This window comes from Hemicordylus capensis, chromosome 2 (genome assembly GCF_027244095.1).
Source record: "Hemicordylus capensis ecotype Gifberg chromosome 2, rHemCap1.1.pri, whole genome shotgun sequence".
Classification (NCBI taxonomy): domain Eukaryota; kingdom Metazoa; phylum Chordata; class Lepidosauria; order Squamata; family Cordylidae; genus Hemicordylus; species Hemicordylus capensis.
The window spans coordinates 195,011,616-195,026,832 of record NC_069658.1 but is presented as its reverse complement, the minus strand read 5'-3'; the positions used below and the strand labels follow the sequence as shown (position 1 = coordinate 195,026,832).

The window sequence follows — 15,217 nt, the reverse complement described above, 5'->3', positions numbered from 1 at the left end:
GTGAGAAGCGGTGGGATCCTTGCGGATTCCTCCACTCCCTGCCCGCCAAACAAACCCAGCTCTTAGTTGAGGCTACCAGGTATCCGAGGAGTCACAGAGACAGGTGCATAGAGCACCTGTTTGATGGGGGAATCCCTGCATGTCGCATTGGGGGATTCCCAGAGGCCGGAACAACAAGTTCCAGCCCCAGATTTCTCCACCGTGCTCTGTGGTTCATGGAGCTGCATACTGTTTGTGTGGGCACACAGGGTGTGTTTGTGTGCTAAGAAAGAAAAGTTTGGTCATCTAGGGTGAAGGTAAGCTAAGTGCAGCCTTCCCCCCACGCCCTCCTAGCTTTGCCCAGGACAATTGTGTGAATTGCCCCCATGTGTTGTTGGCTGGCTGGTTCAAATGTCATGCAGAAACTCTGGTAAAGCTTGGCTCCTTGAAATGTCCCCGTGTCCTGAGAACGTGCACTCCCTGCTCCCATGCATATATTAGCATCTACTTCTGATTTAGGCTAAAGCAAACCAAAGATTGGCTGTGTTGTCTGAACTGACTGATCTTGGTTTATGCTAACCAAGATCTGAAATAAACTGCAGTGTGTAACTCACTTCAAACCTTGGTTACAGAACCTGGTTTGTTTCAAGTAAGTAGACTAGAATAAACCAAGACTGGCTAGTTCAGACTATTATGAGGGAGTGTCGTATACCCCTCTTTTGGGACCCAAATCGTGATTATAAAACAAGCAGGCCTTCCATAAGGATTGATGCCCACAGGGATCTGAATAAGATCATATTTTATTGAATACAGAGCAGTGTTCTCTTTAATTTTTTTCATCTGTGTGTGGAATGAGTTTTGTTCTGGGCAGCAGTATCGAGGCAGTCTGTGTGCACATGCATTCAGAGTGAGACCTTCTTGACTGAATCTGAGTGGGATCTGCAATTAACTGAGTGGACATTAAAAACTGTGTGAGCACACACATGCACACGCCTTCGAGGGAACACTGATACAGAGTGAGGCATTAATGATTTGGCCATGTGGGCATTCCCACATGACACTTGAACACATATGATGAGACATGTGTCTAGGTGCTATTTGCATTTTAAAATTTTATTGGCTTTTACAAGAGCTTTACCATCCAACTACATTCATTTATTTGATTAAGTAAATATTGACTTCCCGCTTACCTGTCTGCACAGTTCACGTTAACTATACATATAAACCATTGTTATAATAATTCAAAACATACATACTCCACATTACTACTCAATTTTACCCAACCTAACCTGCTGTTATTACTATATTTCAAATCCTGCTGAAAGGGTCCATATTAGAAAAATAGTTCTTTAAGTAAAGTAAAAATGGTTCCCAATCTTCTTTAAAACATTCCAGATTTTCATCCCTTATAAGTGCTGTAAGTTTTGCCATCTCAGCATATTCCAAAATTTTTATCAACCAGTCTTCTTTTGAGGGCATTTTATTGTCTTTCCATTTCTGCACATATAATGTTCTAGCTGCTGTGGTTGCATACATAAAAAAATGTTGAATTTCTTCTGGAGAGCTCTCCTTGAGTTATTCCCAGCAGGAAGAAATCTGGCCTCTTAGGAAATGTCATTTTAAAAATTTTCTTCAGCTCATTATATATCATATCCCAAAAGGCCTTTGCCTTCCCGCATGACCACCACATATGAAAAAAAGTTCCTTCACATTGTCCACATTTCCAACATTTGTTTGAAACATTTTTATACATTAATGCTAATTTTTTTCGGTGTCAGATACCACCTATACATAATCTTATAATAATTTTCTTTTAAAGTATAACATGCAATAAACTTTAAATCAGTTTTCCATAATTTTTCCCAAGCAGCCATATCTATATTATGACCCACATCTTGAGCCCATTTTATCATAGTCGTTTTAACCACTTCATCTCTTGTCTCCTCCAAAAGCAACAACTTATACATCTTAGAGACTAATCTTTCATCATTCTCACACAACGCCTTCTCGAATCCTGACATATGATCCTCAAATCCAACTTTAAGATCCTTCTTATAAATTTCATTTAGCTGATGGTACTGAAACCAGTTACTAACCAGATTTTGTACTTCGTTTAGGCTTTTTAATTTGCAGCCCTTCTCTTGAAAACATAACAAATCCCTAGAGGTACCCCATTCAGATTGCATATTTGTCTCTTTACGTGCCTAAGCGTCAATCAGGGATACCCATAATGGAGTTTTACATTCCAGCCATTTTTTATATTTTACCCACATTCCCATTAGACTCCTTCTTACATAGTGATTAAGAAAGTCTTTATGCACTTTGCTTTTATCATACCACAGATATGAATGCCATCCAAACCTTCTATCAAATCCTTCCAGATCAAGTATTCTAGGATTTCTTAATGTTATCCATTCCTTTAACTATGTCAAGCGAACAGCATCGAAATACAACCTTAAATCAGGCAAGAAAGACCACCTCTTTCTTTAGCATCTGTTAAATTTTAAAATTTAATTCTTGGTCTTTTCTCTTGCCAAACAAATTTAGTTATGTCCTTTTGCCATTGCTTGAAACAGTTTAACGTATTAATTATAGGAATAGTCTGAAAAAGAAACAACATTTTAGGTAAAACATTCATCTTGACAACTGAAATTCTTCCCATTAAAGATAAGTTCATTCTAGTCCATCTTTGCAAATCAATTTTTACTGTATTCCATATTTTGATATAATTATTTTAAAACAACAAAGAGTTTTTGTTTGTCAGCCAGACGCCCAAATATTTGATTTTCTTTTCCACTTTCAATTCGCTTATTTCATAAAGTCTGTCATTGGATTTCTGGTCCATATTTTTTGTCAACATCTTCGTTTTATTCTTATTAATATAAAACCCGGCCAATTGGCCAAATTGTTCTATTTTTTCCAAGAGCCTTCTGATCTTCCCTAATGGATTTTCTAGAAAAAACAACACATCATCCGCAAAGGCTCTGAGTTTATACTCCTGTTTCCCTCCTTTCGGGCCTTGTATTTGGTCATCTTATCCGATGTTTCTACGAAGCACTTCCAGAACTAATATAAAATGTAATGGGGAAAGTGGACAACCTTGTCTGATTCCTTTTTGTATTTTACAATTATTTGATAGTTCCCCATTTATAATAATTTTGGCATATTGCTCTGAATATATTGTCTTAATGGCCCTAATAAAATTATTACCAACTCCCATTCCATCCAGTAGCTTCTACATAAACTGCCAGGAGACGTTGTCAAACATGTCTAGGTGCTATTGCTTAACCTTTATTTATTGCTACCTGATAGGGATGTGCACAAATTGATTTTTTCATTTCGATTTGTACCCTAATCGAAACATCCCCGAATCACCCCAGATTCGATTTGTACCCGAATCTTCCAAATCCAAATAGATTCGGATTAAAAAAAAGAGTCCCGGGTCAAAAGAATGGGGGCGTAGTGCCCAATGGGTGGAAGTTACCACCCAAATGTCAAAGAAATTAGGCAAAGGGGTGATTTTTAAAGAATTTTTGAAGTGTATGTGTCTTTAAGATTTTTCCCATAGGGAATAATGGGGATTTCAACAACCTTATAGCTCCACGTGGGGGGCATTGGGATGGCCCATAGTGGGGTGTGGTGGGTGGTAGTGCCTAATGGGTGCAAGGAAGCTACCACCCAGATTTCAAAGGAATTGGGCAAAGGGCTGTTTTTTAGAGGAGTTTTGAAGCTGGCATTACTTTGGGGGAGATTTGGGGCAGAAAGGGGGTTTGGGGGGCAGAAGAGTGGGTCAGGTGGTAGTGCCCCAATGGGTGCCTGCTCCCATCCAGATTTCAAAAGATTTGGCGAAAGGTGTGATTCTTAAAGAATTTGTGAAGTTTGCGCGTCTTTAAGCTCCCCCCCCGGAAATAATTCGATTTCAGCGCACTGGGGTGGCCCTGAGCGAGTGATGGTGTAGTGCACATAGGGTGCTAACCACCCCCATACCCGCAAGCCCATGGAGTACTGGGTTTTCTTGTTTCTGAGGTGTTCTGAGAGTAGATTCTCTGGTAGCAAATGAGAGTGGATTCATTTTCAATGACAAACAATTCTTTAAAAATCACCCCTTTCACAAATTCCTTTAAAATCTGGATGGTAGCAGGCACCCATTGAGGCACTAACACCCGACCCACTCTTCTGCCCCCGAAGCCCCTTTTCTGCTCTGAATCTGCTCCAAAGATGTGCAAACTTCAGAAATTATTTAAAAATCAACCCTTTGCCCTATTCCTTCAGAATCTGGGTGGTAGCAGGCACCCATTGGGGCACTACCACTCAACCCACTCTTCTGGCCCCGAAGCCCCCTTTATGCCCTGAATCTGCCCCAAAGATGTGCAAACTTCAGAAATTATTTAAAAATCAACCCTTTGCCCAATCACTCTGAAACCTGGATGGTAGCAGGCACCCATTGGAGCACTACCACCCAACCCACGGTGGCACTTCTAGGAGGCACCCACAGCCAGAAATGGGCACTGTCTATCCCCATTGTCCATAGGGTGGATGCAGCACACATCAACAACAGCAGAGCTTTGCAAAGGACAAGGTTTCCAAAGGTCATGCACATCCACTGTGTCACTCATCACATCCACTATGTCCCAACATCCCCCGCCGAAATGCAATTGATCTACACACAACAGTGTGAAACAACAATGAAATGCACTGCCCCACGTGCCCGCTCCCAATGCAGGGTAACAGCAGCAGCCAGCAACAAGCAAGCAAGGGCCAACAACAGCATCAAACGTGCCCTGCCCTCCCTCCCCCAAGCATTTTTCATCCACAAGCAACAGACACAGCTACATCTGTGGCACCTGGCCATAAAAGCGGGTTAAGTATGGAAGGGTGCAAAACAACATTCAGCCACTGGAACAGTGAGGTTTGCTGCCCCACCCCCCGCCCACACAAGTAAAAGAGTGGTGATAATGACAACAGTGACACACAATTATTTGGTTCTTTTCTTTTTTCTTTTTCTTTTAAACATTTCTGCAACAGATTGGAGCCTGTGGCACCAGCAGCACAACCTATTGTAGATGCAAGCAATCTAGTTTGAATAAAAATGATGATGATGCTAGAAGTCACAATATGACCCAATCTTCATTGCAAAGAAGTATACACACACACACACACACACACACACACACACACACACACACACAGAACCTGTCCTGTGCCCATCCATGAGGCCCCCAAAATACAGGCAGAACAACAAACCATCCAAGGCATTTGAATTTTATATATATATCTATATCTACACACACATAGACACACACACATACTGCTAGACTTGAGATTATGTAGTGGGGGAGCATATTATACTTGTGTGTGTGTGCTCTGCAAAAGGGTTAGTGGGTTTAGGGTTAATTTTTGTCATGGCCTCAGAATGCTGCAGTTGGGGGTGGGAGTAAATGAGCACAGGGAGGAGGCTAGAGTCTGTGCCTTCCTGCCTACTAAGAGCCTGTAGGCTGGTGGGCAGAGAATATTAATACTGATATATTATGGGCACAGAGGGCTGGAGGACAGGCTTCTGTTTTTTTTAAAATGCCCCCCCCCAAATCTTTGGAATGGGAAAAAAGTCAGAATCGTTTTTTAAAACCACTAGGTTATGCTACCCTTCTAACCACCTACTAGTACTAGCTAATGGGGATCCCTCCCACACAGAACCTCTTTTCAAACTTCTTCTAAACTAAACAATACAACTTTTAAAATTCTATTGCAACCCAAAACCTCCGTCCAAACAGGAAAAAAGCCCCAAGAATATACAGTTCCAAAGATGTGTGTGTGTGTGTGTGTGTGTGTGTGTGTGTGTGTGTGTGTGTTCTGGTCTCGGAGTCTACTCTTTCTTCTTCAATCTTCTTCAGTCTTCAGATTTGGGGCTGGGGGGCTGTGGCAAAAGGCTGGAAAATCTGCGGGGAAAGGAGGTGGCTGGCCAGTGGCCACAGGGGTTGTGGTTGCTGGCTGGCACAGATACAGTAGGCACAGGCAGGCAGTGATTTTCTTAGCAGCAGGAAGGGGGTGAAAAAAATTCTTTTCTTCTCAGGAACAAAAAACAAGGAATGCAGCAGATATAATCCATTCCCAGGCTGGCATGCAGCAGCAGGGGCAGGCAGGCTGGGTGGCAAGGCAGGCAGGGCTCAGGCTGGCAAGGCAGAAGGCAATAGGCACGGCATGGCAAGGCAAAGCAAAGCAAAGCAAAGCAAAGCTCTCTCTCTCCTCTCACAAGGTAGAAAGGCAGAATGGTGGCTGCTGCCTCTTCAAATCTAATTGAAAATCCCTCCTTGAACTCCCCCCACACTTGCCCCTTCTTTGACCCTTCCCCTGGCCAATGTGGGGTCAGTCAGGAGTGGCAAGAGCCAAAAGAGCCAATCTGGAACCAGGAGGGAATCGTCAGCAAATCAGCCCATGCTTTCATTCACTGATCTGAAGCTTGGAAGGGCGGGAAATTCAAATAGACGTCAAACACAGAATGGAGACTACATGGAGATTGCCACAAAATGGAGGTCCAAAACAATAAAACATTTAGCTCCAAAGTTCGGGCGATTTGTTTTGGAGCCAGATCTTTCGGGACTTGCAAAGGGGCAATTTGTTTTGTGCACAAATCGCCTGAAACAGGCAGATTCAGGTACAGATCATTCTGTATCTGAAATGTTTCGCAAATCCCTACTATCTGGTTACCTAAATGATTACTAAAGATATGTTGAAAATCTCTCTCTCTCACACACCCACAAACACACACACACACACACACACACACACAATGGGAAGGGGGTCTGGTGGAAGAAAAATAATAAGCTCCCAGAGGCATGGAAGGAAGGGGCAATGGGCCTCCTAAATTACCTGTCTGAGGTGAAGTGCAAATAAATTGGGGTTCCAGGGGAAGAACACTGACTGGAGTACGATGAAAAACTCCAGAACAGCAGCAATCTCGGGAATGAATTCCAAAGACTGTGCATTTTAGGAGGTGCCAGTGGGCATGTTTTATAGGATAAAGATGGAACATTCCAGGAGCACTGAAAAAGCCTACTGATTACTGATTATGTGAAAGTGCTTCCCATGTAGGGCAATGGGAACAATAGGGTTAAAAAAAAAGAATGTGGAATAATAATCATAATCATCATGTGTCTGGATAAAACAAACCAGTCAATAACATCTGTCTGACTGTGTAAACAACAACAACAACAACAATAATAATAATAATACAGCCAGAGAGGGACAATAGCCTTACTCAGGTGTCTAACTGGTCTCCAAAAAAAGTGAGACAAAAAGATAATCTTATCTGAGTGGCCAAAACTGGTTTTTGAAGAACTCCACAAAAAGATGGATTAATCTTGATATTCAGAATTGGAGTCAGAAAAGTATCCCGTTTGCTTTTGTGCTCAGGGAGATCCTGAGGGAAGAAGACTGATAAGGAAGATTGCAGGCTTTAACATCAGTGTGAGGAGTGCAAAGGAAAGTGTCTTGAAAAATAAACATGCCTTGGTGACCTGGTCTGGGGAACTCTCAGGAAAACTCTGGAATGGCCATGCAGGATCCATGTGATGTCTACTCAATGACTGTGGCCAAGGGAGGCTGAAATCAGCTGAAACCCTTCCTCATCCCTTTTTTAGCCTTTAGCAGGGGTGTGGGGTAAGGTTGCCAACTGACCCTCATTACGCAAGACATCCCTCATTTCAGGGATGAAATGTTGGTCCCTATAGGGACAGCATTTGTCCCTCATTTTGATGGAGGGGAGAGCAGCTTCTTATTTTGAGAAGTTTTTGGTTGAAAAGTGGTATAACTTGAATATGTTCTAAATAAAAACAATGCTGGCATTATTCAGTAGCATATATATGTCAATGATACTCAAGCTCTTGATTACCACTGCATACACCTCCCGCCCCACCCCAGGCAGCCCCCCGCAAGCCCCTCAGTCCCTCCCCCCCCAACTTGTGTCTCTTATTCTGGCAATGAAATATCGGCAACTCTAGTGTGGGGACAATAGAGCAAAGGGTAACAACCGTCTCTCGGCCACCAGGGTCTGTGCGGGGGCTGCCAAGTCACCTCCTTGCCCTCATGCCCTCACGCAGGGCACCTCCTTTCCTTCTCCCACACCCAGTCTGGTTTGACCTTTGTTTGGGAAGTCCAGGAAGAAACAGTGCTTGACAGAATGCTTTTCTCAGATGCAGGGGGTATGGCTTGGGCCCACGTGCAATTAAAAACACAAAACTTCCTATTGGGGTGTGCACGAATCAATTCTTTTCATTTCAATTTGTACCCGAATCAAAACACCCCCGATTTGTTTTGTGTCTGAATCTGACACCCCCCCGAATCACCCCAGATTCCATTTGTACCCGAATTTTCTGAATCTGAATTGATTTGGATTTTTTAAAAAGGGTCTCGGGGCCAAAAGAGTGGGTTGGGTGGTAGTGCCCAATAGGTGGAAGCTACCACCCAGATTTCAAAGAAATTGGGCAAAGGGGTGATTTTTAAATGCTTTTTGAAGTTAATGCATCTTTAATCTTTTCCCCATAGGTAATAATGGGGATTTCAGCAGCTTTAGTTATAACTCCCTGAGCGGGGGAGGCATCAGGGTGGCCCAGAGAGGGTTGAAATCAGGGTGGTAGCTTCCTTGCTCCCATTTGACACTACCACCCACCATTAATCCCCATTATTCACTATGGGGGAAAAGCTTAAAGATGCATAAACTTCAAAAATTATTTTAAAATCACCCCCTTGCCCAATTTCTTAGAAATCTGGGTGGTAGCTTCCACTGATTGAGCACTACCACCCAACCCACCTTGGCCACAAAATGGAGGTCCAAATCTCCTAATTTTTCAGATCCGAATCAGGGGTGATTTGTACCCAAATCTGGGCAATTGAGGACAGGGATGATTTGTTTTGTCTCCAAATCACCCAAATTGGCCAGATTTGGGTACAAATCATTTTGTACCCGAATCGTTTTGCACATCCCTTACTCCCTGTGTCCTTGGCTTTTAGGTAGGTATTTTATTGAATGTTTTATAAGTTATCACCTGTGGTAAGCAAGAATCCCACCTGCCCCCAGGTGATGAGACAAGAGAATGTTTGTAAACACTCTCTGGAACCGGTGGGTTAGTAAACCTTTTTCTAGGTGAGTAACTTTTGTAGATATCCTTGTTAAGGCTACCTTATTGGCTGAAATAAACTCCCCAGGGTTGGTCTTCTAATCCTAGGGTCTTGCCAAGATGTAATGAAAGAGGTGATACAGTAACCTTCTTGTTGGTTGGTTGCTTGGGGCAAGCAGCAGCTGAGGATGCAAAATGATGACTCACTGCAATTGAACTGGATGCTTCTGCCAGGTGCCTCTGGTCCTTTGATAAGAATCATTTCCTTAAAAAAAATATGTTGGTTGCAGTCTAATACAGTTCTCACTTGTCTAGAGAAACTTTTGCTCACGGCATTTAAAACAGTAAATAAAATTTAACTAGCTGGCCCGGGCACAGAGCATCTGAACCTCTAGTTCTCCCCCGTTCTCGGTCCCTCATTCTCGGCCCTCCCCCTCCTCTTCCCTCCCTCCCTCCAATATTTTTTCTCTCTGCCCACCAGGCCAGCCTCTTTTTCTGCCCACCCGCCGCTTTCTCCCCCCTGCCACCGCTTTCTCTCCTCCCCCCGCTGCTGCCACGTTCTTTCCCCCCCAACCACTGCCGCTTTCTCTTTCTCCCCCCCGGCCACTGCCGCCACTTTCTCCCCACCGCCGCCTGCCCACCCATGTTCCCTCTAAGGAGTGCGCAGTGCGCATGCTCACAAACTTTTGGATGTCTACTCAGTTGTCTACTAGACTCTCACAAGAGCTGCCACGCATGGAATTAGCAATGGGTACGTCTAAGATATTTATATATAGTGATAATCCAGTACAACAGGAATGAATTAAAACAACTCAAATTTCTAAAAACAATATTGTTACAATGGAGCAGAATGATAGCAACTATTTTCTAGTCCAGATGCTAATGCAAGATGGCAGATCTTCACTTGGTACCTAAAATGTTATGATGAAAGGCTCAATCATGCCTCTCTGGGGAAGGAATTCCACAGGATGGATACCATGAGAAAAAGTTAAGAACATAAGAAGAGCCTTCCTGAATCAGGTCCAATATTAATCTGGTCCAGGAACCTGTTTCTCACAGTGGCCAACCAGATGCTTCTGTTGAGCCGACACCATTGTGGTGCTGTCGTTCTTTAAATCTGACATGAAAGCAGCAGCTATACTGCTGTCCTCTTTAAACTTCCATGCCACACTGATGGAATGCTGCTCCCAGCAGCCCTTGCATGGCATCGGCATGCAAATGGCATGAAGTTTATAAAATTGCCTTATTGCTCTTTCTCATGTTTACTGCTGATTCTTAGGTTTTACAGCTGTGTCTGGTTTTTTAAATAGTAATATTTCCTATGGGTACTTTTTAGTTTTCTCTCTTCAAACAATACTTTATGACTAGCTGACCCCGCACAGAGCATCTTTTTGCTCTTTGAGGCTGGCGGTTACCTCTCCCCCCCACTTCTGCCCTAGTCTTCACTTCCAGGCCCAGCCACCTCTCCTCCCCACCGCCACTTCTGCCCCCCTTTCTCCCCCCCCTCCTGGGCCTTGCCTCCGCGGCTGGGCTGGGCCCACCGCTGCCTCTGGCCTCTGCGGCCAGGCCCGCCGCTGTCACAGCAACCAATCCTCCTGCGTGCGCCTCAGCCAATCAGGCCTGTCCGCCACCCAGCCAGTCAGCTGGGCGCTGGGACGCACATTCCAAGGCACACCCAGGAGAATTATATATATAGATGTTATCAGCCATCTTGTGGGCCCCACTATGAATGACAGCAGATGCCTGTAATATCTCAGTTGAGGGATCTGTATGGGCAAAGGATTTCTGAAGATATGCTGGGCTCAAGCAGTTGAAAGCTCGATACTCTTATCATTTTTTCTTCTTCTCCTGATGCATGTGGCTCAAGTTTCCAGGAACTACTTAATTTCTAAATACCTTTCTATAAAGCACCTGGGGCCTCAGTTGGGTAGTTGGCCTCTGTGTGGGTGGAGAGCCAGAAATCTGAGCAGATGAACTCCTGATCTCTCTCAGATCAATTGAGACTGTGTAAATACTGCCATAGAGTCTCCCTTTGCTGGGATGATGTTGGTGAAGGAGGCCCCTTGTGGGCAGTAAATGGGACACTCCCAGAATTGGTCAATATGCTGTAACTTCCTCTGTATTGTATTGCAACAGCCAACTTCTACATTTACCACTCTGAATGACCAACTCCAAGATGACCCAGTGGAGCCTTGTCTCCAACATGCCTCCTGAGCAGTCTGGCAGCCTCATCGAAGAGTTTCCTCGGACCCTGAGATGCCTGCTGGGGGACTGGTTGGAGAACCACCCTTGGTAAGTCTGCAGAGAGAGCAGTGTATTCGCTGGCAGAAAGGAACATTAAAAACTGGCAGCTCTCTCTTTTCTTAAACTAATTCCCAACCCTACTGTTCATGCCCTCCATACCTGATCATTCATTCCACTCAGCATAGCCATTTCTTGTCCACACTGTAGTGAAGGCATGTCCTCCTGTTTCAGCTTGGCACTTTGTTGCCATACTAAAAACTCAAGAAGCCTCTCTAGAAAATAAGCTGTGATGCGGTGACCATCCTGCAGCCTCATCTCATTTAAGGTTGGATCATCTGTCTCTTTAATGGATCCACAGCTGCAAGACAGAATGATGCTACTCTCGCTTCTCCAGCCCAACAGGGATTAAGTCCTTCCGGTGCATGGACTGCAGCAAAAATGTTTTTGCTGTTTGAGCAAATATGATCTGCAAAGAAAATCCCATGCAGCTGAGATGAGTGAGGAAGAGAGTTGACTCATGCCTTGGACCCCCTTTGTCATCAGCCACTATGGGGGCTTCCTGCTCTCTCTGCTTTTTACATGCAGCTTTCTAGCCACCTCCACTTCCAGGCTCTTTTACCTTGCTCATGTGTAGGCCCTAGCTCCCAAGCAGGCTATTGCTTATGTCTGTCACGAGAGAACTGAGCAGCTGGGGGAGTGGATTGCTGCTTCCCATGTAGCTCCTCTCCACACATAGCCTTTCCTCTTCTTTTGGCATCCTGTCCATCATGGACCTGATTTCCATATTTAGGAGGCTTGACCAGGCAAGCTTTTGCCCCTGGACGCCCACATGCCACAATTTGGAAGTGTTCTGGAGAAAGCTGGGAGACAGTAGAATGGCCATTCCAATAACTGTACATGGTTTATTACAGAGTTGTTCATGTTTGTGACCAGAAGCTCACACTAACTTGTCTCTATGGGTCACACAATGAACATCTGTCACAGCTGTATTGGTCTAGAATATAAATTGACCTTGGCTTGATCCACCAAGGTGATTAGAACTCTGAGGGTGGGAATATACTACAAATCTAAATCTGTCTGTCGTGGCTGCCCACACAAAAAATCTCTCACAGTTGTTGTTCTACCAAGAGGGCTAGGAATCTCTGACACAGAATTTAATTCCCAGGATTCTTTGGAGAAAGCTGTGACAATACAACCAGTTTATAATCAGTTTGTTTTTAGGATATATGGATTCTTAACATAGCCATTCAATTCCCCCCACAAATGCATCCTGAACATCTCCAGAAGAATCACTCTGGCTTCTACCCTCAGCATTGCCAGTTGTCTCTCTCCCAGCAGTTTTCAGTTCAGTGCAAAATGGCAGCTGTTGGAAGAATGGACTTTCAATGAGAGTGAGGCCACTTTGCCCACATGGTATGCAGTGTTCCCTCTAAGGCGTGTGCACGTGCGTGCACTCACAAGTTTTTTGATGTCCACTCAGTTAATTTTAGATCCCACTTAGGTAGAATCAGGAAGGCCCCACTCCGAATGCAGGTGTGCACACACTGCCTTGATATGCCACCCAGAACAAAACTCATTCCACACAGAGATGAAAAAAGCTAGAGAGAACACTGATGGTATGTAGCCCTAGCTGTGAGATTTTCCCCATAGTTCTTTGTTACGTCTCTTGTCAGAAGCTATATTTTACTCCTCATGTTTTAGTGGTTGCGGTGTCCTTGATATGCTAGCTTCGACAAGGCTGACCAGGTTATGGAAATTGTGGTTTTGCGAGGGAAGAAGGGTATGGGTGTGGATGTAAGTGTGGTGGGCTGTACTTGGTTTTCCTCTGATTTTTCCCTCCTCACTTTGGTCTCCTCAGGGAATTCATCAGCTGCTCTGACCATTTCTGCACCATGATGGCTGACAGTCTGCTTACTGCCATGGTGAAGAAACTACAAGACTTGGCTGACCAAAACTCCCAGCCAGGCCCAATTCTTCAGCTTATTGCTGGTGTTAAGGTATGCAGGGGACTGAAGTGAATGAAACAGGGAGCAGGTATCAGCAGTGCCTTCACCTCCGCCACTGAGCACAGATTCCTGTTCCCCCACCACCACCACCACTTAGGGCCAAACTACAAATGCACACGATGCAAGTTCCTGTTTTTAGCCTACTTTCTAGTAAGCATATGATCACCCAGCATTCTGTGTGTGTGTGTCCGTCCGTGTGCCCCCCCCATTAACTTTGCAACACCCGGACCAATATGAACCAAATGAGGTACAGTTATAGGGACACATAGGGACACCTCAATGGCATAGTTTGTGATTTTGTCATCCATCCTGATCCAAGATGGCGGATGTGTAAACTTTTGACATGCAAGTGGGCTAACTTGTGAATTGCCTAACTGATCTGAACCAAATTTGCTACAGCTGTAGGGACACATAGGGACACCTCAGTGGTGTAGCTTGTGATGATGTTATCCACCCCAGTCCAAGGTGGTGGTCGCGTGAATTTCTGAGGTGCAAGCTGGCTAATTTGTGGACTGTCTAACCCATTTGCACCAAACTGGGTACAGTTGCAGTGAGTGACACACACAGACATCTCAATGGCATAGTTTGTCCACACCGATTCAAGATGGCAGACACATGAACATTTGAGGTGAAAGAGATCTAACTTGTGGACCTCGCTTTGAACCAAATTTAGTCCAGTTGTAGAGACAGTGAAAGGAAAGTAGGCTGATTAGTTCTTACTAGAACAACTTTTTCTTTTTCTTTTTTGTAAAAAAAGCTGTGGTGGGGGTCCCAACTTGGTTAGGACCAGGGCACATGGGGAAGTTAACTATTCCCCTGCACCCATTTTCCCATTGAAAATTGCCCGACTGAAGCAGCAAATTGCTCTTGATGCAGTGATTTCTAGGTTATTATTATTATTATTATTTTATATTTTATATCCCGCTCTTCCTCCAAGGAGCCCAGAGCAGTGTACTACATACTTAGGTTTCTCCTCACAACAACTCTGTGAAGTAGGTTAGGCTGAGAGAGAAGTAACTGGCCCAGAGTCACCCAGCAAGTATCATGGCTGAATGGGGATCTGAACTCAGGTCTCCCCGGTCCTAGTCCAGCACTCATCACTACACCATGCTGGCTCTTGATTTAGTTGCTGCTCCATTTGCCATTTTTGTGTGTGCTGTATCATATCACATTTGTATCATATCACATCACATTTGTCTGATGTGTTTATTTTACATATTTCTAACATTTTGAGTTGGTAAGTCACTTTGGATCTTTTTTTAAAGCAAAAATGGGGTAAAAATATACAGTATATTTAAAATTACCTTCAGCCATACTCTTTGATCATTAGGTTTAAGGACTGGAACTTCCCCCAACCCAGGGTGGGTCTGATGATTATAAAGATGTGTCCAGATCCAAGCTGATTATTTATAGGCAGAGTAAGCCTCAACCTGCTCTTCCATCAGTGATCTGCGGGAGGGCTGTTTTGGGAAACGTAAGTTCCCCAGGTACAGATAGTTTGCAGAGCTGCCAGGAATGGCCTCTACCCAGACCGCCGCAGCTCAAAGAGATGAGTACGTAGAACAGATCTGCACATGCAGTAGAATGAGGCAGTAGAATCTTGAAGGTTTTCAGGAATCCGTTCTGTTTGTTCTACCCTAGACTGCAGGTGGATGATACCAGTTTTTAAATATTCTCCAGGCTAAAATGTTCCGTGCAGGTAGAAAAGCAGAAGAGCAAGAAAAGGGCTGCTCTGCAACTTTCTTCTTTATGTGCTGGTTTCCAGACCAAAGAGAGCCACATAACAGTCGTACTGGACCATATCTGCATTAGCCAAAAGTGGGCATTTCTGGGTGGCCTAGTCTATTTGTAGCTCATGATATGCACTGCAGGTGC

At 44.2% G+C, this 15,217-nt stretch overlaps 1 protein-coding gene across 4 annotated transcripts in view; it reads left to right on the top strand.

Moving 5' to 3' along the window:
- STAT6 (signal transducer and activator of transcription 6) overlaps nucleotides 1-15,217 on the top strand; it is a 177,949-nt gene that overhangs the window by 108,276 nt on the left and 54,456 nt on the right. For all 4 annotated transcript variants that reach the window (XM_053294032.1, XM_053294030.1, XM_053294033.1 and 1 more), the window contains exons 2-3: nucleotides 11,229-11,384; nucleotides 13,195-13,333. In XM_053294032.1, the coding sequence (XP_053150007.1) occupies nucleotides 11,254-11,384; nucleotides 13,195-13,333 (270 nt within the window). In that variant the 5' untranslated portion in view covers nucleotides 11,229-11,253. The remainder of the gene's footprint in view (nucleotides 1-11,228; nucleotides 11,385-13,194; nucleotides 13,334-15,217) is intronic.